The following is a 24,562-nucleotide window of genomic DNA, read 5'->3' as shown; positions in this document are numbered from 1 at the left end:
GCACATTGCACTGTCACAGGAACACAAATAAAGAAACCTCTGCAACTCTCTATTGTTTGCTACCAAAGCATCAAAGCAAGGTTTTGCAAGGCAGGCAAAAGCCAACCGAGCTTCAAAGCACTCCTTTTGAGTTGGTAATTTTTATAACAAAGGCAGTTTGTTCTAACAGAAGGTTGAGCAAAGACTGGGTACATCATGTGTTCTGAATGCTCTGATTTTGAACTGCCATTGAGCCACACAATTTTAAAGGTCCCTTCTGAAAAATGGATTAGTTTATAAAATAAACTAAATAATGACATAAAGTCTACCATTAGTAGTATCAGTGGCTGACTGGTAAAGAGATCAAAAAGCTGTATGGTTTCCTTTTAATGGGATTGGGAGAGGCACAGTGGGAGACAAACCATATAAAATGGCAGTCAGGCTAGGAGGACAAGAACACTTCTACAGCAATATGATTAATTCACTTAAAATATTTCAGTTTCTCAAACATTCCCCCCTCGGCCTCAAAGTATTGCACAAAACGACCCCCAGATCTACAGTACTACAGAAATCATGCAATGGTTTAGCCCTCCTGCTCTGGCTAGAGTTGCCTGGATCTTGACATAACAGAATACCCTGGATACACGTGTGACTCCAAAAGCTCTGCTGACTGTAAAAATCTGGGCAGGCTAAAGGAGTGGGTCATATTAAAATAATACTGCTTGGATTTTAAGGCCTTTTCTTCACAAAGAAGCATAAAATCTTAGAAAACACTTGAACAAGTCTTGAGAAAGCAGATAAAACTGCAGCCAGAAAGGCTAGAAACTGAGGACACAGAACTTTTCTGAGCACATATGGTGCAAGAGAAGCCACAATGCAGGGTAGGTGAATGGGAACAACTGGCTGGATATCAAAATTTTAAAGGCCTGTACAGGAGGCAGCCGTGTCCCATCAGAGTCAAATTAAACATACATGCTGCAAATAAAAGTTACAAATTCTGAGGGTTCAGGAATCACTGAGTAGCAGCTAAGGAAAAGTTTGAAGCTTTGCAAGATTTCTATATGAAGTGCACAGATGATGCTGATACTAAATGTAAGATGATTATAGATATAGTAGGAGAACTACTGAAGAAACCAACAGCATACCTCCAAGAGCAAAGATAAGAGACTTTGGAAAGGAATCAGGATCAGCATGAGGCTGGATCAGTTTCGTGACAAGACTGAATCAAAAGAAAATGCCAAAAGATAATGCCAGTGTGAAAGACAATATTTGAATTACATGGTGGAGAATATGGAGCAGAGGAAGAATATTAATGCCTGAGAAGGCAGAACCTATGTTTGGAGGAAAGAGCAAATCTGATGAAAAATGAAAATCTTTTATTTTCGAAGGAGGAAGCTGCAGAGGGATAGACCCAAGTTGTTTGTGGAGCTCAGTTCTGAAGAGATCCAAAAAGCAATTACAACCCTTTGGAAGAACTCAGCACCATGTTGACAGGGCTGCCACAGAATTATTAAACGCAGGAGGAGGTAAATGAAGCCAAAGGCTGTAGAGAGTAATTCTGTTGATTTCAGACATCTGAAAAAAGTTTTAGAGCAATAGAAGGTGGCTTTCATAAATGCAGTGTAAAAGCTAGTGTGCTGCCTGTCTTTTTCTTAAATCTATAAAGCTCTCTCAGAAGGCTTTACATTTTTTTTCTTTCTTTAATAAAGCAGCAACAGTTCAATAACACCGGTGGAGATTCTGGAAAAAAATGCTACCAAATATTAAATATTTTTCATGAGCTATTTAGTAATATATAATATTATAATCAGAATGAATACACAGACTTATCAATTTTAAGAAATCTTGTAATGCTATATCATGGCCTTTGAGATACATTGGAAGAATTTATAACTTCATAAAACATTTTTAAAAAGGCATAGTCACTATTTGCAATGAAGAAGATGGAGCATGAAGAGGGTGTAAAATCTCTGGCCCATTTAATACAAATGAGGGATTAAGGCATGGAAATGCATTATCCCCGATACTCAACATGGTTAAAATGATACAATCACTGACATTTGCAGACTACAATGAATATCAAAATAGTGGAGCACCTTTGAGATCCTACAGTCTGGGCAAATGTGAATGAAGGAGAAGGTACTGTACAAAGAAAGGCTAATTGAAGAAGAAAAACAAAGAACAAATAACAAAAGCAGACATCTGAAAAGCCTGATTAATCAAAGATACCAGAAGTTGAGTAGATCAATAAAATGATTTACTAGCAACGGGAAAATGACCTCAATAGGACAAATTGAGAGCAAATTCTGTGACTGCTATTGTGGGAAAAGCCAAAGAGTATGAAATATTTAATATCTGCCAGCAAATGTTTATTTTGTTTTTGTAATTATGCCTCAAGTTGTGATATAGAAAGCTGCAACATCTAGCACTGTTAAATAAATCTGATACTAAATAACTTTACTAAAATATACTTAGCACTCATACAGTGACTGTTATTTTTAGATTATTTAAGAGCTCTGAGTACTCTCTAAACATTAATTAAATAATCTTCATTATTCCCATGTCATTAGTAAGGTTAATTTTATCATTCCTAAGTATTCAGTTAGGAAACAAAGCAGAAAAATGATTCACCATATTCCAACCATCTATCTAGAAGAAGAAAGAAAATTAATTGTATTCATATATTTAGAAAGATTTTTATATCTATTTGGCTCATTATCCTTCGGGCGGACGGAAGAGAAGACTTGCAGGAGTACTAACATATTTTGTGTCTGAGAGAAAGCTTTAGGACACAGACAATTTGGGTAGTGTTCTGTCATAAGAACATCCATAGTCATTATCCTGAACATTATGTTCCAAAACTATGTTTATTTTTTTCTCAAGTATATTTTATAACTGAATATTGTAAAAGAGCTTTGGAACTTCACATAAAAAAAATAATTTGTGCATGTTAAACAATAGAAATTGTCTCTTAAGAATGATGTTTTGATAAATAATGACCTGGAAAGGAATGTGTTGCAGGTCTGCGTGGCAAGGTTTCGGTAGCAGGGGGCTATAGGGATGACTTCTGTGAGAAGCTGAAATCTTCCCCCATGTCTGATACAGCCAGTGCCACCAGCTCTAAGACAGACCTGCTGCCGGCCAAGGCCAAGCCCATCAGTGACGGTGGTAGCACCTCTGGGATAATACAGGTAAGAAGAGGAAAAAAAACTGCTGGGAGATACAGCAGTTGAGAGAGAGGAGCGAGAACATGTGAAAAAAACAGCTCTGCAGACACCAAGGCCAGTGAAGAAGGGGAGAAAGTGCTCCAGGCACTGGAGCAGAGGTTCCCTGGCAGCCTATGGAGAAGACCGCGGTGAGGCAGGGAGGTCCACAGTGGACCAGATATGTACACGCAGCCTGGGGAGTACCCCATGCCAGAGCAGGGGGATGCCCAAAGGAGGCTGTAATCCCATGGGAAGCCCAAGCTGCAGCAGGCTCCTGGTGGGACCCGTAACCCCGTGGGGGACCTACACTGGAGCAGTCTGCTCCTGAAAAACTGCACCCCACAGGAAGGACTCTAGCTGGAGCAGCTTGTGGAGAACTCCCATGAGAGGGATCCCATGTTGGAGCAGGGGCAGAGCGTGAGGAGTTCTCCCCCTGAGGAAGAAGGAGCAGCAGAAACAACGTGTGATGAACTGACCACAACCCCCATTCCCTGTTCCCCTGCACTGCTCTTGAGGGGGGAGGTAGAGAATTTGGGAGTGAAGTTGGGCTCAGGAAGAAGGGAAGGGTGGGGGGAAAGTGTTTTTAATATTTGGTTTTATTTCTCATTATCCTACTCTTATCTGATTGGTGATAAATTAAACTTTTTCCCTAAGTTCAACCTGCTTTGCCCATGATGGTAATTGTTGGGCGATATCCCCCTCTCCTTATCTCTACCCACAAGCCATTCATCGTATTTTCTTCTCCCCTGTACATTTAAGGATGAGGAGTGATAGAGCAGCTTTGGTGGGTACCTGGCATTCATCCAGGCTAAACTATGACTGTCTTTTTGGCACCCAAACGGGGACTTGAAGAATTTAAGATAACGATAGTAATGGAGAAGTAACGAGCAAAACATGGACTGAACAATGTGAAGAGAGCAGAATAATTGCAGAGAATTTTTGTGGTTGTTTTTGTTGTGGTGAAGGGACAAAGAGTGGACTGTCTGTAAATTGTCCACTTCTGCGTGGTGTTGTGATGATGTTATTTTGGTTTTGGTGTGGGGAATTCTTTTTTGTTGATGTGACTGAAGTTTATGAAGCTTGTCTGATAAGTGTGGATTTTAATGATAATTCTCAAATATGTGATTCACAAAGACAAGGGGCGGAAGCTCCATATGGGGTACCAAAAAGACTGTTGTGGTTTAGCTTCAGCTGGCAACAAAGAAGCATGCGGTTGCTCTCTCACTCCTCCCTGGTAGGATGGGGGGAGAATCAGAAGGAAAAGGCAAAACTCATGGGTTGTGATAAAAAGAGTTTAACAGAATTGCAAAGGGAGAAGAAAATAACAACAATAACACCAATAAAAATACACAGCATGCAATGTTCTCACCACCTGATGCTCAGCTTGCTCCCGAGTAGCAAATCCCCTTCCTTCAGCCAGCTCCCCACTTAAATACTGAGCATGACATCACATGGTACAGAATATCCCATTTGATTGGCTGATTTGGGTCAGCCCAACCAGCTTCTTGTGAAAATTAACCCTATCCCAGCTGGACCCAGGACAGGGTGTTAAAAAGTGTTCAGACATTCAGTAGAATAAGATGGCGAAGGTATCTTCTAGGTCTGGAAGTGAGTCTGAAGAGCTCTATCTTATTATTTTCTTGCTTCTTGCCTCATAAAAGGTCTTTTAGAAAAAAAAAAGCATTTGCTAAAATTGGAAAAGAACATCACTAAGCATTGTTTTGATGATAACATAGACAGGTAAACAGCTATTGTTAAGTGAGTATTCTCCCAAACACCGAATTCATATAAGCTTTCTGTATTATTACCTCTGGTCTTAGCATGTAAAAACTGTTACAGGAAAATACACAGAAAAACAAAGAATATGAAAGGATGGAAGACACTTGCCTCGCTTTATGCACTCAGTCTCAGATGTGCTGAAAATACTGGTAGCCAACTGATAATGATTGCTAACAACTGATAACATTCTCTACACAGGATTTCTAACAGACTTCTGTATCTTCACTCAGAAAGATAAATACATTTAAGGTTTTATTTCTGTAGAAATTACCATTAGTATATGCGTAAATAGTCACTGATTCAGTTAAAGTCTTCATGTTATTCAATATAATATGCAAGAACATGAGGAAACTGAGAAAATATTCTGATTTACATCAGTTCTGAAACCAATTACATAATTCCATTATATATACGTATATGTGTCCTGTGCGTGTTAAAGATGATTGTTTGGTTTGTGTCTTTTTGTCATCATTCTCACCCTTGCTTCCTTATTGTTAAAAAAGGAAGTTTTTAACATATCAAGAGTTGCAAAGAGATGTTTTTTACCAAAACATGAGTGAGCTTCAACTAACGTGACCAAAGAAGTATCAATGAAAGAAAGCCTTGGGTAATATTAGTCCCCTTTCAGCTTCACAGTAAATTTCAGAGGTTCACTGGAATTTCAACTACCTATACAAGATGATGATTTTTTACATCAGAAATATCTGTAGCCACAGAAATGGCCACATGTGGCTGTATATTCAGCCATATAGAAATAGAAGCATTGACTGTTGAAAGTGAAATAGTATTAAATAAGAAAAAGCAGAAACAACACGAATTACACAAGCCCAGGTTCTGCAAGGCCTGCTGTTGCCAGCTTTGTTCTTCTTCGTTAGTATTTAACAAGTAAGTACAGCTGAAGACAATACGGAAAGTTCTGGCCACCTGTAGTCAATAGTAGTTTTGCTATTATTTGCTATAAGCAATTAAAATATCCTTGGGTATTCCATACTTTACTCTAGAGACTATCTGAAATAAGTACCAGTAAACTACAGCTTTTCAGGTAATAGTGCACATTAGACACTGAAAAAATAGAGTTAATTTATTTAAATTTGCCCAGTAATGTCAAGCATTCTAGATAGGACAACTTTGCTTAAAAAAAGAGAGAGATTGTTAATTACCTTTAACAGAGACTTTTCCTTTATTGTCAAGAAACCTTTCAGATGCTTTTTAAAAAACTGGTAATGAAATTAGATACATAATGATTTTATAATTTAGATGAATACTATGAAAGTTATTAAGTATAAAGACTGAACAGCTGTTAAAGTGATCCCAAACTAAAATTCTTACCATCAGGATTCCAGCTCTCTACATTACATTATCTAGACAATAATTATTGGTGCAGATTTTACATATAACAAATTCCACATCCCGATCTGAACTTGTCCAAATGTATTAAATTTGGGAAGATGGGAGGGGGCTCTAACTATAAAGAGAGCAATCAGCTATGAAAATTTTCAAATCAGATGAATCTGAATGTTTCTAATTAATGTTATCTTCATGCTTTAATCTATCTAGAATTTGGCTTTTTTTTAGATATAATTTTAATAGTGGCAACATATAAATAACCATTTTTTTGTATAGGTAAACTAACATTTCATTACATTTCATAGGAATGTCATTTCATTACATTTCATAGGATTGTAATGAATGGAAGCAACTATTCTAAAGTGCTATTTATATGTGCACAAATTTGATTTAAGTAATTTCATTACTTTAGATAAACATCCAAGTACAGAGAGGAACTGAAGGACTGGTGAATCCATGCTATCTTGGACAATCTATCTCATATTTTGAACAGCGATTCATAGCTGCTGAATTTCCCTCAGCAGAATCCACGGACTGTGGGAGTGGAGGTGGAATCCTGACAATTAGAACTTCTCTGGGGCTTACTTTCCAGAACAGCGCTTAGTCATTTATTTCTCATCCAACATAAATCACATTAGGGGTAAACCAGGCCATTCAACATTTTCTGACTCTAAGAAAGAGTTTGAAAGTTAAACTGGAGAAAAGAGTTTTAAAAAAATTGGCTTTTTCATGAAGCAATCATAATGTGACCGTTGATGAAACATCTCATCTGATGTACAGTGGTCATTGTTAAAAAGTTTGTATTTGCCAACAACTAACAAAATGTAGTTATCAGACATATTATGCTATTTTTATACCTTTAAAACAGAAAGCTCTAACAGTTACTCTGCAACTTTGGTTTGAGGTGTGTTGGCAAACTTCTGGTATTTATGTGTGGCCATTATATAAGTTTATTTATTTATTTATTCTATTATTACATGTCTTTACTTATTTGCATGCAATAAAAGACCCTGGGAGAAGAAAGATACTTTAGGAAAAAACATTCTCAGAGTGAATGAAAATGCCGAATGATCCCATGACAAACATGCTTTTCTTGTACAATTAAAATAACATTTTTAACTGTTAAAGCAATAAAATGGTTGCTAGCTATTTGCCCGTCTTCAGTGTTGCAATAAAATATTTTAATCCCTTTAAAACTCATACCTGTTTTTCAAGTATTTGTCAAACTCCAGTTGAGATACACAAGAATGTAATCCTTTATGAGTGAGTTCAGTCCAAACTGTTCTACAAGACTACATGGTCTTTCTGTGTACAGGGTTTCCAGTACATTCACAGAACACACACTGTATATTTCTTACGTGAAATGTTTAGGTAGAGGGTAATACAGAGTTTAGAATATACTCCAGACAAGTGGTTCTTTCCTTTTCACAAGTGTATGCATCATATAAACCAGTTCCATCAGTTTATATTCATTTGAACAGATCAACTTTAAAACTGACAGAAGGGTTTGTTTTCAAAAGACCGTTTTTTTTCACTATGCTAAGAAGCACTGAATGAAAGTTCTCAACAGAAGCTTTAAAAAGGAATTTTTAAAGTTTTAAGATATAAGAGACTGAGGTCAGAAGAGGCAATAAAAGTCACAAGATTGTGATGGAATTATTTTAGGATAATAATCTTATTTTAAGATATGAAAATACTGAAACAATCATGCCAGCATAAGAAATAATTATACCATAATTCATAAGTGCATAATTTATCAAAACAATAGAGCAGTCATGGTTAGATGCAACCTAATATTCCTGTATAAGATATAACTACATACTGTACAATCTTTCCTTTTTATAGTTATTTTTACATTTAGTCCTCACCCAAATTAAGCTGAGTACTTCTATGTATGAATGGCATTACAAAATAAACACAACTCACAACAGGGCTTTATTACCGCTACTGCACCACCATGGCATGCAAGTAACTATGTAGTCAACTATAAACAGTAAAATGTCATCATCTTCCTGAAATAAAAAGAACATGAAAAATACAGATATAGTAGTAAACATCAATTATCTTTTTATATCTGTCATATTTACCAAAAGTCTATCGTTACATGAGGCATTTATACCTCTGTATCACTCTCCTGTACTACTATGGTGACAAATTTGGAGTTGAGAAACTATACTTTCAACAAGCTTGTACAAAACTACTAACTTCATATTATACTGCTGTCAACATGTTATGTGTAAATGAGAACATGACACATCTGCTGTCTGCCCCTTAGCATTCTCTTACTCTTTTGTATATTCATGGATTTTGAGTAAATAAAAAGACTGAGGGCCATTAAAGCTGTTTGCTAGGTTACCTGTTGCAGTGACCAAGCCCCCAACAGACTAACGTGCTGTAGAAAGGAAGCTCTTTCATCTGCTTTTTGTTGCTGAGTACTGATTGTGTAAGGTTCCATGCTGGATGTTGGCTTTGAGAACCACTGTTAGAAGCAACATGAATTTCTAAATATTTATTTATTGTTATGCAGGATAACTCCTTAGCTGGTGTGAAAGTCAGGATGAGATGAAATTCTGCAGCTGGGAGATCAAAAACCATCCACACTTTATAATAAAAGCACGGGTCAAAGTGCTGACTGGGACTCATTTCTTCTGCTTGGAGGTCAGGACAATATATAGATATTAGCAAATTTCAATACTGAAACGGGAACAGGTGGAAGAACAGCAAGTTAAACTCTCCTTGGACTTGCAATCTTGGAGACTCTCTTGGAAAAACAGCAAACTTGATTACAGAAGAAGTTTTTCCATGCTTAATTAATTTTGCTAATCAGTTAGCTGGCACGGAGGACCCATGTGCTCTTTGTGAAATATATCACTCAGAATTCAGAATAGACTCTTCGGAATAGAAGCACGAAAGCCCACCCATCACTGCTGCAGCTCAGATTATGTTTCTCAAACTTTTGCAAGGTAAAGAAAAACAACCATGAAATGCTCAAACCATATTTTTTGTTATGGAATTATCTTTAAAACATTACGTGTGGTGTTCTCAGTTTATACCTATGCTAAATTCAAGAGTTGCCTACATATTTTGGGCAATGATAAAAGAACACCTAAATCCAAATGATCCTCTTTAGTTCCTGCTTGCTGGAAAGAAATCTTAATGCTGATTACAAGGAAAGAACTGTACAATTCTCATTGTTACATTAAGCTATAGAAAAACGTCCTTTGATTTCCTGGAATTTGTTTAGTTTTCAATTGTACAATTTCCTTCTACATTACAAAACAATGTACAGTTTTTCCTAGTTCTGTTCAAGGATTTTCCCTGCTCTGATATGTTCAGGATTAAGAATACTAGGTATTTTATTTTCTATTTTGTTGATATCAGGATCCACCTTTTTTATTAAAGCTCATAAAACATACTCACATGTACCATAAGTTTGTTTGGCTTTGGGGTATAGTAGGCTGTGTGACTATAACAGAGCGCAGTACCTCATATGTTCATTCACAGATTTGCCTCCTTAAAAACTGAGGCTGTAGTATAGCTTTCAATGGAAGCCATTTAAAAAGAAAACATTACAGAATATACAATAGTAGTTTTTGAATCTCAGACACAAGTTCCTTGGCGTGTTGAAAGATGATGTTTTCGATTTCTGACTCCTGAACTCTTATCTTTACAGTCCGCAGGCTTCTGTTGTGAAATGTCTATCAGTGCACTTGCAATTGCAAGACCTGTAAGATAAACAAAGGAAAAACAAAATTTAATGCCCAGCTTTCCTGAGAGAAGTTCCAGAGCAGTGTGATGGTTCCTTTCATGTCAAGTTTTGTACTTTCCCAGGAGTGATCAGCTTTATTTCAGAGTTTGATAACAAGTTCTCACCTTCTAAAATGCCACCTGTTAACAATGGAAAATGGCAGAAGAAAAAAAGTGCGGTTAAGACACTAGATTGGAAATCAGGAGAACTGAGTTCCATTTAAGTCTCTTATTGATTTGTTGTGTGAACTTAGCATCACCTCTCTTTATCACCATCTTCCTGGTTATGTGGACCAGCAGCTCTCTGACATGGATTTTCTCTTATTAATGTTTTTGCATCACATTTAGAAATGGATGAAATTATCAAATCAGAAAATAAAAGAGAAATGGAGACAACAGTTAAGACAAAACTGTATTCTTAAATATTTCCCTTTGCAATATACATACCTCCCTAATTTGGGAATATTCAGAGGTTAGTATGCACCATGAACAAAATGATGCAAAAATATCTTTCCAGAAAGCATGGATTTGTGAGCAGACAGTGAACGGTGATGGTGTTGTACTAGATAAATTCTAAATGTTGTCACCTCACCAAAATGCTCCGTTTTCAGATTCTGGTTAAATTGTTGATATTTCATGACCTATTACAACCTTAACTGGGTATTACAGTGAGCATGGACAGGCATGCTTAATAAATACGTAGTTTTAGAATTTACTGTTCCGTTTGCTTGTTACTGCATACTTGCTAGAAGCTGACTTCTGCTGAAAAGCTGTGATTGACAACACACTTAATACATGGTAGTTCCAAATTTTTATATTCACACAGCTGATATTGCAATCAAATGGATTAAGAGTATTCACATCATTCATACTTTCTGCTCCACCATGGCTGCAATAAAATCATGACACATCTGCATAATGTAGGTAAAGATGGTGCTGGTTCTCCACGCTGCCCAATACATCTTAACCTCTGACCAATAACAGCACTACTTTACAGGGAAACTGTTGAAAATACTTTTCACCATGTTTAATGGGCAGTCTCTGTTTTTTAACTCAGGCCAATTTCAAACTCAGTTTATCTATTACAGAATCCAATATTGCAATATTTTTCATACATTCCTTCATTACAACACATCAACTAAGAAATTGTGCAAAAAATATTTCTCACTTACATGTGTTTCTACAGGCTTCCTTTTTAGTATGTGATACATCATCAGATTCAGTTTGGGTTTCCAGTATCCTGAAAAAATTTACTTTATTGCACACTGTAACACTACCTTTCTTACTTCACAAAAATGTTGCAAGAATTAATTAATGTGCACACAGCTTTTTGAAAATGCACAGCACTATACTGTAAGATGCTAAGTACGATTATCATTGCCGCATCTCAGGATATGTAAGAGCCAAGATTAATTAAGTCGTTTTTCAAACATACACATATATTTCCTGGCATGAGCTAGTGATGCGTTAAATTGGACTTTGATAAATTAAATTTTTGAAATCTTTGAGGCACCTTTAAAATATCAGCACAATCTGGTATTAGAAAATTCAGGGATAAAACCTAAATAATGTTTTTATGGCTGCTTACATGTGATCCTGCCTTTAACAGCTAGGCTTAGGGAGTCTGCTAAATGGAATTATTATTATTAGGAAAACAAGCTTTCAATTTTTTATAAGATGATTTAAAATATAGTTGGGTGTATGATGCTACCTTCACTTTATACAATTAACAAAAAGGAAGAACTATTTCCTCCAAATCTAATGCTGCATACTGGGATATACTGGCATGCTGTTAGAGTTCCATTAAAATGGGGTCAGTACAGAAGATCATTTTTCAAAACGTCACACAAATCATCTGATGAAATTCATTTATTATGTTCTCTATGCCCAGCATAGTTCCTTGTTATCAAAGCAATACAATTAACTGGGGGAACAATTCATTACTTCAGACTGGCAGTCTAAAGGAATTTCATTTACCAAGTCAAGCTGATGCACAGACACTGAAAGCAAGAATAATCTACATCAAAATAGAACAGAATATTTGATAAAAATGCTGTGGCTTAAATATTCATTAAAAGGAAAACCCCAAAACATTCAATTTATTTTACAGGTTTTGTAAATGTGAATACATTTACAGTCATTGAATTTGCAACTGTAAATCGTATAGGGCTCTATATCTGTTACTTCAGTTCATAAGTTATTTCATTTACCCATCTTCCGTGAAAGCTGCCATTTAAATATCCTACCTACCATGCAAACTGATATTTTCCAAACCAGTACGTGGTCTCTGGTTGCTCCTGACTCCTAAGTAATGTGGCAGAAAGGAACAGTGGAATCAGTAAGTGTCCCACACGGAGAACCAGTGAATCACTGCTCATAGTCTAATTTCTGGAAATTCAAGCCTAACTGCAGAACTGGACCTATTTTTAAGTTTAGTTTGTGTTTCTAACCAAGTGTTATAGAAATATCCTGACCTAGTTCTATGCAGTTAAAACAATCTCTAGCTTGTTTAAGCGTATGTATGGAAAGATCATTAAGAAGTGAACCTAGTCAAATACATAAGTGGAAAGTATATTTTTATAAGAGATAATTGCATCCACAATGAGAAAAATACCAGAGAAAGCAATATGAACTTGGTTATCTTTAGGAGAACTATTGTCTTTCCTAATGGAAGTTAAATGGTAATAGTTTATTCTCAGGAAGTAAGGGTCTAATCATAAAATTACTGGTGTGTGAATTTTTTGTCTTTTTTTTTTTTACAATTATGCAAAACAATTAATAAGTACAGGAATAAAATACAGCACATCAAATGAGATTGCCTTGAAAAGCACATTCCCAATTTATATACAAACAGCACTTTAATTCTGCATTTGAACAAAAGCATCTGAAAAAGTCATTTATTTTGAGAAGCTCTCCTCCCAGTCTCTGTAAAAACAGGCAGTACTATATATTTTAATTTTGCAGCAAAACAGCTTCATTAGGCGTGAAAGGTTAATTGTAGGTTTAAGTGCAGTTCAGGGAACAGCGCACGGGTCTGTAGTGAATAGCACAGTCTGCTACAGGAAGGCTGAGTGCTATAAACTGTTTGCCCTGCTGAAATGTTTTACTACCTCATTTACTAACTGTCTTCTTTTACTGCTTGTATTTGTAGTTCTTCTAAACCTTTAATAGCTACAGTTTTATTTCACTGTAATCAGATTTAAATGGAAATACCCATGCTGGGCTGTTTAAACGTTTTTCCTCTGATTGTATACAGCTACATTTGAACTGACGTAAGGCTACACTATCTCTCAAAGCAGAAAAAAATCCTAACGTTGAAAAAGTTAGTCTTAAATGCTGGCATGCATATTTAAAACTTTTTTTTCTCCTCTATTGTTCATTTTAATGAGAAATACATTGACTTCTTAGTATCCCCTTTGTCAAACATAAAAAGAATGACCTCAGATTCATTATTAGGCAGGTAACTGGAAATGTTTTTCTCAATTTAAATATGTATTGTTGGGAGATAACATTTGGGTAGATGTCTTCATTTGATTGAATTCTACATGTTTTCATTGTTACGCAGAATCAGAATGTTCAGAAAGTTGAAGACATTAAAATAACTACAATTCAAGTAGATCAATTAGATTTGTTTGATATTTTAACCAAAATTATAGTAATCACTTAAGGTGACCTTAAGCAATACAAACAAAATGACAGCTGCCATACAGAGAGACTGAAACAGAAAAGACTGGGTAAATGCCATACTATTAAAGTAATAGCTTCACCCTTCAGCACCCAGTACTTTTTGTGTCACTTCCATTTGTTGATTCTTTAAAGACCTGTTACTGTAAATGCTCACCTAATAGTGGACAGAGTCCTTTTATCATAAAAGATCTGTTACTCGAAGTCTTTCCATTGTAGAAGATGCAATGTTGATGAATATCCAAACAAATGGTTCTAAGGAGTTTGAAGACGTACTAAGTGTTGAGAATTACAGCCTCTAGTGCCTCATGAAGATGACCACAGCACACAGTGAAGCCAGTGAACACAATTTCATGCTCATCAACAAAACTACCAGTTATTAGTTGGGGAATTGCTATGAGTTCTGTCATTTATAATTATTTTAAGTCCATAAAGAACTTTTTTGTAGATACTAAGTATATATTATGTGTGTATAAATAACATTTATATACAAAACCACCTTGTTAAAAATGCAAGGTTTTTATCATCTATTTCTTCATTTGATGAAGCAGATCACATTCATCATAAACTTTGTGGATGCATACCAGGACTGCATACATTTATTCTTCACAGGAAATATATAGGGTAGCTCTAGTGGCTATAATGGTGGAGGAACACAACTTTCAAGAAGCTTGTTACTAGGTAAGTGTTTCTGAGTATTCACTGAAAAAGATCTCTCACTTTCTCTGAGACATTGTGCTAGGAATATTCTTATTCAGTTCAGATGTTTGGTAAAATTTTCCAGATTGTCTGATACTTCTTATACTTTTCCTGTTTTCTCAACCAAACTTTTTTCAAGTGCACTAACTCATGCTTAATTTTCACGACTGGAAAGGCCAGAATGTTGTTTGTGCTATGCACTTCTGTGCTACAGATCAAGTCATGTCTGGAGATATCCAAAAGCCACGTAAAATGGAACCAGAACAGAATCTGGAATTCAAAGGAACGATCCACAAAATATTCTCCTAACCACATACAAACCTGATACTCAAGTGACTGCTTTCCAGAAGAAAGATTAATAGTCATCTGAAGTTCAAGACTGTACATGGCCAGAGGAACCACTGTATCCCACAACAGACCTAAGTTCATTTCAAAGTCAGAAAATAGTCAAATCCTTCATGTGTATCTGAGGGTCCTGATTTGGCAGGTGTGCCTAGACAATATCCAGATATCATGGACTTAGTCACAGGGAAAAACAATCATAAGCAACTGCCAAGAAGACTAAGTATCTTCATGACCTGTCATATTGAACTTTTTATTTATTTGAATTAGAATTTTTGAAAAGGACAAGCTAACAGCACCTCAAAATCACAAAGTCTTTTCATGGCCTTCTCTTCCTGTTTGGTGCATGCATGTGTATTTTAAGTTGACACCACTCTTACTATGAGAAAGATGTATTAAACAAACAAAACGAACTAGGAAATTACTTTGGGCAAGTAACCCCATCATTTTTTTTCAGTGATAATTTTTGCTAGATGGGAAGACAGCCAAGGCTCCAGGAGGTATGTTTTCCTTTTCTTATGCATATAACTTAATTAAATAAGTAAAATATGAGACAGAGCTTAAACCATAACAATAAAAAATACATAATGATAGTGTGGAATTAAATAGCCACACACTAGTAGAAAGGAGATGTCATGTTCCTTTGTATTATACCCTTGGTATTTAGTAATAACAGCTATCTATAAGGGGCTAAGAAACTCTCATTCCAAGAACAGACTTATAAATTACTTGCTGTCAGTTTGTGGGAAATGCAGACTATACAATAAACGATCTTTTACGAAATGTTCAGCCTTTCCCAATTTTTCTCATTTTGAAAAGGAAATGGCTCTACATATTTGTGTGAAATATTTGTGCTCCAAGGGGCCGGTAGTGATTTTTTTTTTCATATTGTCAGGCAGTTTCCCCTTCCCTTTCAGTGTGAGATATCTCTAGTTTAGTCTGGAATCCAGGTCTGTACAACATCTGGTGCCTTTAAACTATCCAGCCTGCAGTGGCTAAGAGACAGCATGGGCTGTTTGGTCTCTCTGGCTACGGACAGGCAGGGCTTGACAATGCAACCATGGAGCACATGAACTCCCGAAGGACAGCTGACAGATCAAAGTCCACTTAGTCCAGGCTAATCCACAGCACTTTGGGATAGTTATCCAAGCATGTTGAGATAGCTGTAGTGATGAAGGGGACCTAATGAGGTGTGGGAGACACTATGGTGGTAAGTTGGGATTGGTACAACATAATGTTCATTAACTGCAGCTTTTTTCTCCCACCCACTTTTCTCAACTCAAGCCCTCCGGGAACACAAGAATCATGGAATCACTTAGGTTGGAAAAGACCCTTAAAATCAACAAGTCCAACTGTTAACCTAAGACTACCAAGTCCACCACTAAACCATGTCCCTAAGCACCACACATTTTAAATACCTCCAGGAATGATGACTAAGCCAATGCTTGATAACCCTTTCAGCAAAGAAATTTTTCCTAATATCCAATCTAAACCTCCCCTGGTACAACTTAAGGCCATTTCCTCTCGTCCTACTGCTTGTTACCTGGGAGAAGAAACCAACACCCACCTGGCTAAAACCTCCTTTCAGGTAGCTGTAGAGAGCGATAAGGTCTCCTCTCAGCCTCCTTTTCTCCAATCTAAACAACCCCAGTTCCCTCAGCTGCTCCTTCACTGATCACTTTTAAAAGGAGCTAATATGGGATTATTGCATTTAGCTCGACTGTTGTCATCAGAGGTGGGAGAGGAAGATTGAGATAATGGCTGATCTGAGCTGGGAGAGGACCTCTCCTATGAAGGTGCAGGAGAGATGACAGGTGGGGAACAGTAAGTCATGGTGGGTCTTGAAGATAAATAACGGTATTTGAGGCAATAGGAAAAGGGAGTGCATGGAGCTACTAAAAATGATATCTGTGATTAAAAACACTAGTCAAGAAAAAGATCTGAAATAAACGTGGTTAAGACACTACTTGCTCAATGTGGCAGTAATTCAGAAGTAAGCTGCAGAGATCCTGGGAAGGGGCTTTTGTTGGCAATGCAGAGGGAAGATGGTGTTTTGGAGAGGCTGGAGCAACAGAATTTATCAAGGCTACGCAGTCTGGTGGTGAGGAAGCAAAGGAATGACAGTCAAAGAATACTTGGGCAAGACCAGAGGGACAGCAAGAGTGATAGTGTCATTAACACAGACTCTGGGAAAATGGTGGAATACAAACTAATATGAGCAAAATGCAAAAGATTGTGGGAATGAAAAATAAGCTACATAAAACTGGTCTGTAACCTAACCTGTTGGTGAAGGGTAACCCAAATCCAGGTGTATGGAATACAGACTTCCATTACAGTCAAATACATGCATTTTCTAGAAACAAAGGAAGAAAATGAACTACAGATTCTTTCCCAAGATCTCTGACACATTACTTTGTCAAAAAAAAAATCTTTACATTTGAAGGGTAAAGCACACCTTAAGCTATGACAGTTAAACAGTGTTACTACGTATATTATCTAATTCTGGACCCTACTCCTCGGAGCTCCCTGGTAAACCGTGTCACAGATTTTTCCAGTGATATTAAGAGTATGACTGACTCAAAGACTAAAAAAGAAAAATAAAACAAGAATTGTAGTTGAATTCTGAGTCTGAAGATAAAACCTTCTTCTCAAAACCTCTTATTGACTCACTTTAGATATTACGGTAGACTTGGGGAATGGTTACATTTGGACTAGTTTAGTAATAGCTCCTAAAGCTGCAATACTTATTAGTACTAAATTTCAGTTACTAAAGCAGGCATCACATTTAGTCAGGAAATATATTCTTCTCACAGAATAGCAGAGCTAAGACAATTAAAGCATCTTGATGTTTTTATCTAAGAAGTTTTACTTTGGCAGTAACTACAGACAAATGATCTATTGTTACACCATTATTTTATTCCATTATTGTAATTTTTGCACCTTGGACCGCAAAAGGTAATTACAGAAATCTAAGAATGTCTCTAATTATTCCACTGTATTTCTCAGCATGGCTTATTTTATACAAAATGATGGCAGATTTGTATGTGCCATTTTTTTCCCTTTTACATTAAAAAATAAGCCACAAGTAATAACTGCATGAATAATTATACACGCCATCAGACTTTCTCTATCCTGCATTTATTGAATATAAGTTCTGGAGTCTCAAACAGGTGTATCAGTAGGAAAATATGTTTACATTTTTAGGAGGAAAAAAGCAAATTTAGAAGATACATAACATTTTCAGAAAGCTATCAATCAAATACATGAATGCAAGTCACCTGTAATTCATAATATAATTGTTATTTTAAGTTATTAGCAAACCAGGGGTTTTGGTTTTTAACTGATGGCTATTAAAAACACTTGAAAGGAATAATCTGCTTAGAATATGTGCAAACCTCATGCAGATTAATTCCTTGATGCTCTCCCACTGCACATTACACATCATGTGTTAAAATGCAAGTAATTACACAGGTTTCTATAATGGACAGTAATATTTGAAACATTTGGATTTTTTTTTTGCACAAACTATTAAATTTTCAGTTTGATTACATCTCCTTTCCACTGAATCATTCATCCATATGTTATGAAAAACATCTCTATTCTTGTGATGTTGTGCAGCCATTTAATTTATTTTCAAGAAAATCACTATAAACTAATTTGCTACTCTGCAAGAATTTGGCGAGATGCATTAATCATGCCAGAATCTAATTTGGTCTTATAAACCCATTTCTGTAGAAGAGAAAAAAATCTACTCAGGCTACTGAAGAAGCACTAATTTCACTTACTTTTAGCAATACCTGGGTTAATTATAATTGGCTTTTTTTAGAAGTCAGTATCACAGCTGTGACCTGTTTATGAACCTCTCTATAGTAATTAGACACATTGGGACTGCAAAAGCCTCCTCCAGACCTGTACGCTTGAGGTTACTTGTACAGCACTATTTTACTCTTTGTCTCTGTCTTCAGCAATCTGCTTTTTACTGTGATCATGCATGCCAATCAGAGAAAAGAAAAAATATGAAAATTGTAAAAAAATTGTGAGCTTCAGTTACAACATTTATAAAGCTTTTTACCCAAATCCATTTATGCAGGTTGGACACTAACCACTGCGATGAAAGCTAAAGCCTTACTAAACATCGTGAGTGGGATGAGCACCTGTGAGACAGAAATTTATTGTTCATATAAACAGTGTGATCGATGCTTGATTAATACAGTGCTGAACTATCATTTCATGCAATTAAGTAATGTATGTGAGTGCATACACTTGTGTGAGTACCTGGGAAACAGAAGGTTCGAACACAACCCAGCAATCAGGAGAACAGTTGGAAGGAGAGAAGGCAGAGTTATTCACCAGGGTTTGCTTCCCTCCAGAGAGGCCTTACTTGCAGGAGTGATTTAAAGCAGATCTCTTCCTGTCTGTAGAGGAAATCTGGGGTGATTAAAATCACCAGGTGAAATTCAGTTTTTCTGAGTACCTCCCTAACGTTCCATCTGGGTGATAACATCTATTGTCAGATTTGCAGCTTTACTACTCTCCTCCTCAAGACAAACCACACAACCTAAAAGACAACAGGTTTACGGGCCCAAGAGGGGCCAATTCTGCCCCCATCGGAGATAAAACAATGCTACTTACATTATCATTTACTTTTAAGGAAGAAGATCAGAGCAATAACCCTCAAAGATGCTGTTTCTCAGTCTTGCACCTTTATTTTGCAGGTGCTGAGGATTTTTTCCACTGTCAAAAAATTTATTTAAACCTGAAAGTGATGAATATGTTCATACAAATAAATGGTTACAGTTCACCAGAAATTCAACAGGACTGCAGCTTAATCGGAAGTAGCCATGCTATCTGCAGTGCTTTCCCATAACACATTCTCACTTCTAAGTTTTGCTTTCCAAGGTTGACGAAGTACTGGACTTGTTTTCCATTTCCAACACAGTACTGCAATATATCATCGCTTTAACCACTGTTTGGTTTGTAATTTGGTTCTGGCCAAATAACAATGCTATTTTTTCAGTATTCTGCTGATTTCTACAATTAGAGATTCAGTACATCCCCAGCTACATAGCCAGCAATCACTCTGACAAAACAAACGATCTTGGGAGTGTAACACAGAATTAAGTCAACAGGACAGAAAGCGTGCCCAGAATTTTGAACCATATTTTGAAATATTACTAAAGTGACACCTTCAGGGTCCCCAGGATCTCTAACATAATGGTATTTGTAGTTTCAGTACCTATTAATGCCCGAGAATAAGGAAAAACAAAAAAAGACACAAATGCCCTGCTATCAATATTAGGGTGGGTCCATCAGCAAAACTAGCATCAGCTTATACAGAACAGTGATTTTTATTAAGTCTAGCAGAAAAGCTTGGTAAAGGGCTGAAAAGCTCATAGTATAAAAATATTTTAAAACCCAAAGTTTTTTATACAAATAGCCTACCAAAATCCTGGCCAGCACCAAAAGAGAATAATTGTCAGTGGGATTCCAGATATACAGGCAAGCTATATAGCTACTCATTCGTTCTTTCTTGAATCTTCTATATTACACTGAATACACTGTATTATGACTTTAACAGGCAAAATGACACACTTAGACCTAGTTACTGTCAAAATGTATGGAAATAGGGTTCTCTTTCAAACATTGCATGTTCATAATTGATTACACACACTTGGTTCCAAACAGACAATATAGATAAATATCCGCAAAATTATAGTTGCAGAGCACTATTTCTGTTTGTGTGACACAGGCGGGTAGAGCAAATGTCTGAAGCTGTGAGATAGTAATACTATGACTGCGTATCATGGAAAATATATTACATGCCCTAGGCTTGCTTCCTATTTTGGAGAGGAAAAACTAGAAAACCGACAGTAGATAGTCACAGCTTGTTACCTAGCTCTATGCGTACTTACACTTCAACAAGTAGCAATCATTCTCTCATTCATCAATCCCATTACAAAATTTGAAAGAATTACTCCGGTACAAAGACTACTGAACTATAAGTTTTGCCATTTAAAACATTCCTCTATCTGTTCCTTTGTATCTAGAGGATGTAACTGGAAAAACCTGAGAAAGATACTCCTGACACTCCTCCCTTTAGGAACAACATTCACAAGAGATACAGGAGCTGTGAAACATTCCTCTCTCAGAATCAGATTTGCCATAAATCTCAGCCTGATGAGCACACCACCTTTCATACAACGGAGTAAAATCTCTCACTCATTTCCTGCTGAACAGGACTCATGCTACTAGATGGAGGTGAAAGTAAAAGGCAGAAACCACGTGAAAAATACAGTCCAGAAATTCTCATAAAATCCATTTCCCAGCAATGTCAGCTCCCAGAAAGTTCTGCTCAATGAAAATAAACCTCAGACACTGAAGAGTTACTACAGCAGCCCTTCCTCATCACAAGCCGTGGGAGTAAGAAGTGGCAGAAACGAAACAAGGGAGAAGATGATGTGGCAAGAGGTACACTCTGCTTGGAATTTTCCAGTGCCAGGATGATTTTTTGAGACAACAGGCAAAATTCAGAGCAATTCTGTGCATTGTTCTTCCCAGTATTTTCATTAAAAACTGACGTGCTGTATAAAGCGCCATGCTGGCTTTGTATTTCCACGATGTGATTAGAAGCTAGTTTTCATTTATGTATTTTCAAAAAGTTTTTACTATGTGAAGAAGGAGAAACAAACCTTCAGCAGGACATTAGAATTCCCTCACTGCAATTTTGCTAAATCTCCCATCTGTTTTTTAAAAGCAGAAATTACACTGAGTCTTCTATTTTCTATTTAACTGCTGACCTTTTCCCCCTCTATTTTTTCCCATATGCTTTTTGATCATGTGAAAAACTTGGCTTGAGTTCTCTCATTTCCTGATTTTCTATATTTCAATTATACTTTAATCACTATATATACAGTGATGATTATACAAGAGTGTGTTGTGAATGAAATCTGTTTTGTACTATCCCAGCTCCTGAGAACTGCTACAATTTGAGTTGCTTTCTTCCTTAGCCTCCGAAGTACCTTCTACAATATAATAATATAATAAACCCTGATTCTGCTCTTCCTTTTGTAATGCAATCCAGCATTCTGTTTCCCATAATGCTGCTACATTATGATTTGCAACTATAAATAATTATCCTAAGTTATAAAGATAAACCATAAAACTTTAAAGCAATACCATTAGACACCATACACTTGAGACTCTGCAGCAGCCATAAGCAAACATTGATTTTCATAAAGAATAGAAAAGAAGGTGGTAATGAAAAGCGTGTTCCTGCTTAGGATTAGTTCATCAAATGCTTGCTGCAAGCTTGGGTGCAAAGAATGGAAACAGTAGGTAACCAGTGTCAAACCGCTCCTTGTTTCTAACAGGTGGGGCACCGGGTTTTATGACTTCTACCTTAAAAGGGGAGGGGAGGGAAACAGTTGTGGGAATGGGATTTGACAACCTGTGAGGTTCAGCAGTTGAAGGTATTATCCCCCAAAAGGGGAAGTGTCAGAGACGAGAGGAACTTATCTAAACCTCTGTAAGGCTTCTGTTCAGATGTGTGAACTTGTGAGTCGATTTTTGTTTGTTCTTTCTTGTCTGGACAAGCATTCAGTATAACAATAGTGGAATATATAAGATTTCTGTCTTTTTCCTACACTATTTTTCATTGCCTTCCCTCCAAATAGCCGTTCATTTTCCATTCTTATTTTTGCTTCTTCTTGTTCCATTACACTTGAGTTGCCACACTATTTAACTGTCTTTATTTCTTTTTCTCTGCGTAGACTTCCAATAATCAGGAATTCTCTTTGTGAATCTGATGTTAGTTACTAACTAATTGCCTTCCATATTCTTTCATCTCCTTGGATTGTACTAGTGTGATGAGGTGGTGTTATGGCAAGTTTTAAAAGCTGCAAACTTCTCCATAATAATTGGTATTATTTGTCCTTCTCCTGACATCCCATTTTAACAGCCAATTTTTTTCCAAGAAAAATACACACGTCCACTATTTACAAAGAGAGACAAAAATAACTGTTCACACTTGAACTATGATCTAATTATTTCTTTAAGAGTTATGAAGTAGGTTGTGAATAATCTAAATACAGCCAGCATTATTTCATTATCTGAGTCCCACATGTGCTATAAGAACAATATTTACTTTCAAGATTTTAAAAGCTGTGTGCTAACCAGTGTGCATTTTAATGCAACTTTTCATCTTTGATGTGTTTAACTGTACTTTCACCAATCAGTCTGCAAAAGTGATGGAAATGTGAGTTTCTCACAGGGATGGCCCCAAGGATATCACTATCCTTTGTGCCAGCGTGAGACACGCATGAAGCTGCTGAGGCTTCATGAGGTCGACAGAGGCTGAGGCAGTATGGTTTAAGTCCTCGCCAGATCCACCAAGATAGATTCCAAGGGGAGAGAAGTTCGGCCAGGAGACTCTTGCAGGAGCAAACAGCCTTTAGGGTGAGGTACGTCAATGCTGTGCTCTGCTGAATCTGGCTTCCTACTCTTTGCTTTTCTATTTACCCAGGTAAAATTAACCTATTGCCTTGAAACTTGCCTCTTCTGGTCCATACCAGCAGTTGAATTAGGTCCAGACAATGAGAATTTTTTAGTAAAACAAATCCTTAACCATACACGAGCCTGTTAAGAGATCTTGTTAGCAGAAATCAGGCCCCCAAAATTGAAGGCCTGACTTAAGTTGAATTTTCACACTTTTTTTTTCCCGAAAACACTAGCTTTTTCAAGTCATATTTTAGAGCTTTCATTTACAAAATCAATGTTTACTGACCTTTCCATAGTGCTTTAAATATGAAGACAAGAGAAGTGTCCAGAGAGGAAAGATAGTATGAAAACATTGAGCTTGTAATCTCCACAGTGCTACATACAAATTAACTAATGTACGCTAACACAGTGATTAGTTTGTTTGTCTAGGTTTAGCGTAATGACTATGTTTCCTAATGCCATCATTCAGTGTGAGATGGTTTGGTATCAGATCAAAGCCAGGACAGCTCTTCTTAAAACATAATGTGCTTAACATTTGTGTATTCCCCACTGAAAATAATGTAAGTCTATTCAGGATACTGAGGCTATTTGTAAAAGACAACTACTTTTGGAGAAACGTTTTGAAAACAAGATATGGTTTGAGTTACTTTAAGATTGCAATACGAAGCAAAACCATAATGAATTGTTGTTGGCTAGGTGGGATGAGGATGGAGCTACGGACATTTCACCCGGGATGACCACAGTTTTCTGCATAAATTTCATAGGCATTGACCCCTCATAGCATCTTCGCAGAAGCAAATAGCACAGAGTCCTTAGAGGAACGTGCTGTCCCCTCTGTGGGGCTGTCTCTTCCCCCCTCCTTTGGGGAAAAAGTAACAGACCAAACAGACTTTGCCTGTGGGCTTCCCGGAGGACCACACTCCATGGACAGTTGCATGGCATGTACAATTCCATTGTTTGTAGGCTAGATGAGGTACATGTTTGTACACCTCTTGACTAAAAGAGGTCCCAATCCACACTGAGGGCTCTAAAGCGTCAAGAATATAAATAATAATAACAAAAAATAGTCATAAGCAGGAATGAAACCAGTAGCATCACAGGTATTTGTGGAGCTTTGAAATGGCCACAAGAAAGCTGGGACAATATCACTGGTACAATGTATACTGAAACAGCTTGGAAAAAGCAACTGGAAAAAAACCCAATATGAATATAATGAATGAGCTTTTATTTCGCATATGAAAGTTGCTCTGATACTGACAAAAGAAGGTAAAATATTTATCATT

The 24,562-nt window shown here is 36.7% G+C and overlaps 1 protein-coding gene across 3 annotated transcripts in view; it reads right to left on the bottom strand.

The window, feature by feature from the left end:
• Nucleotides 1–6,126: 6,126 nt before the first annotated feature.
• ATRNL1 (attractin like 1) overlaps nt 6,127–24,562 on the bottom strand; it is a 585,672-nt gene continuing 567,236 nt past the window's right edge. For all 3 annotated transcript variants that reach the window (XM_075423811.1, XM_009934642.2, XM_075423807.1), the window contains one exon: nt 6,127–10,036. In XM_075423811.1, the coding sequence (XP_075279926.1) occupies nt 9,912–10,036 (125 nt within the window). In that variant the 3' untranslated portion in view covers nt 6,127–9,911. The remainder of the gene's footprint in view (nt 10,037–24,562) is intronic.

This window comes from Opisthocomus hoazin, chromosome 6 (genome assembly GCF_030867145.1).
Source record: "Opisthocomus hoazin isolate bOpiHoa1 chromosome 6, bOpiHoa1.hap1, whole genome shotgun sequence".
NCBI lineage: Eukaryota > Metazoa > Chordata > Aves > Opisthocomiformes > Opisthocomidae > Opisthocomus > Opisthocomus hoazin.
This window is presented reverse-complemented; position numbering and strand designations above follow the sequence as displayed.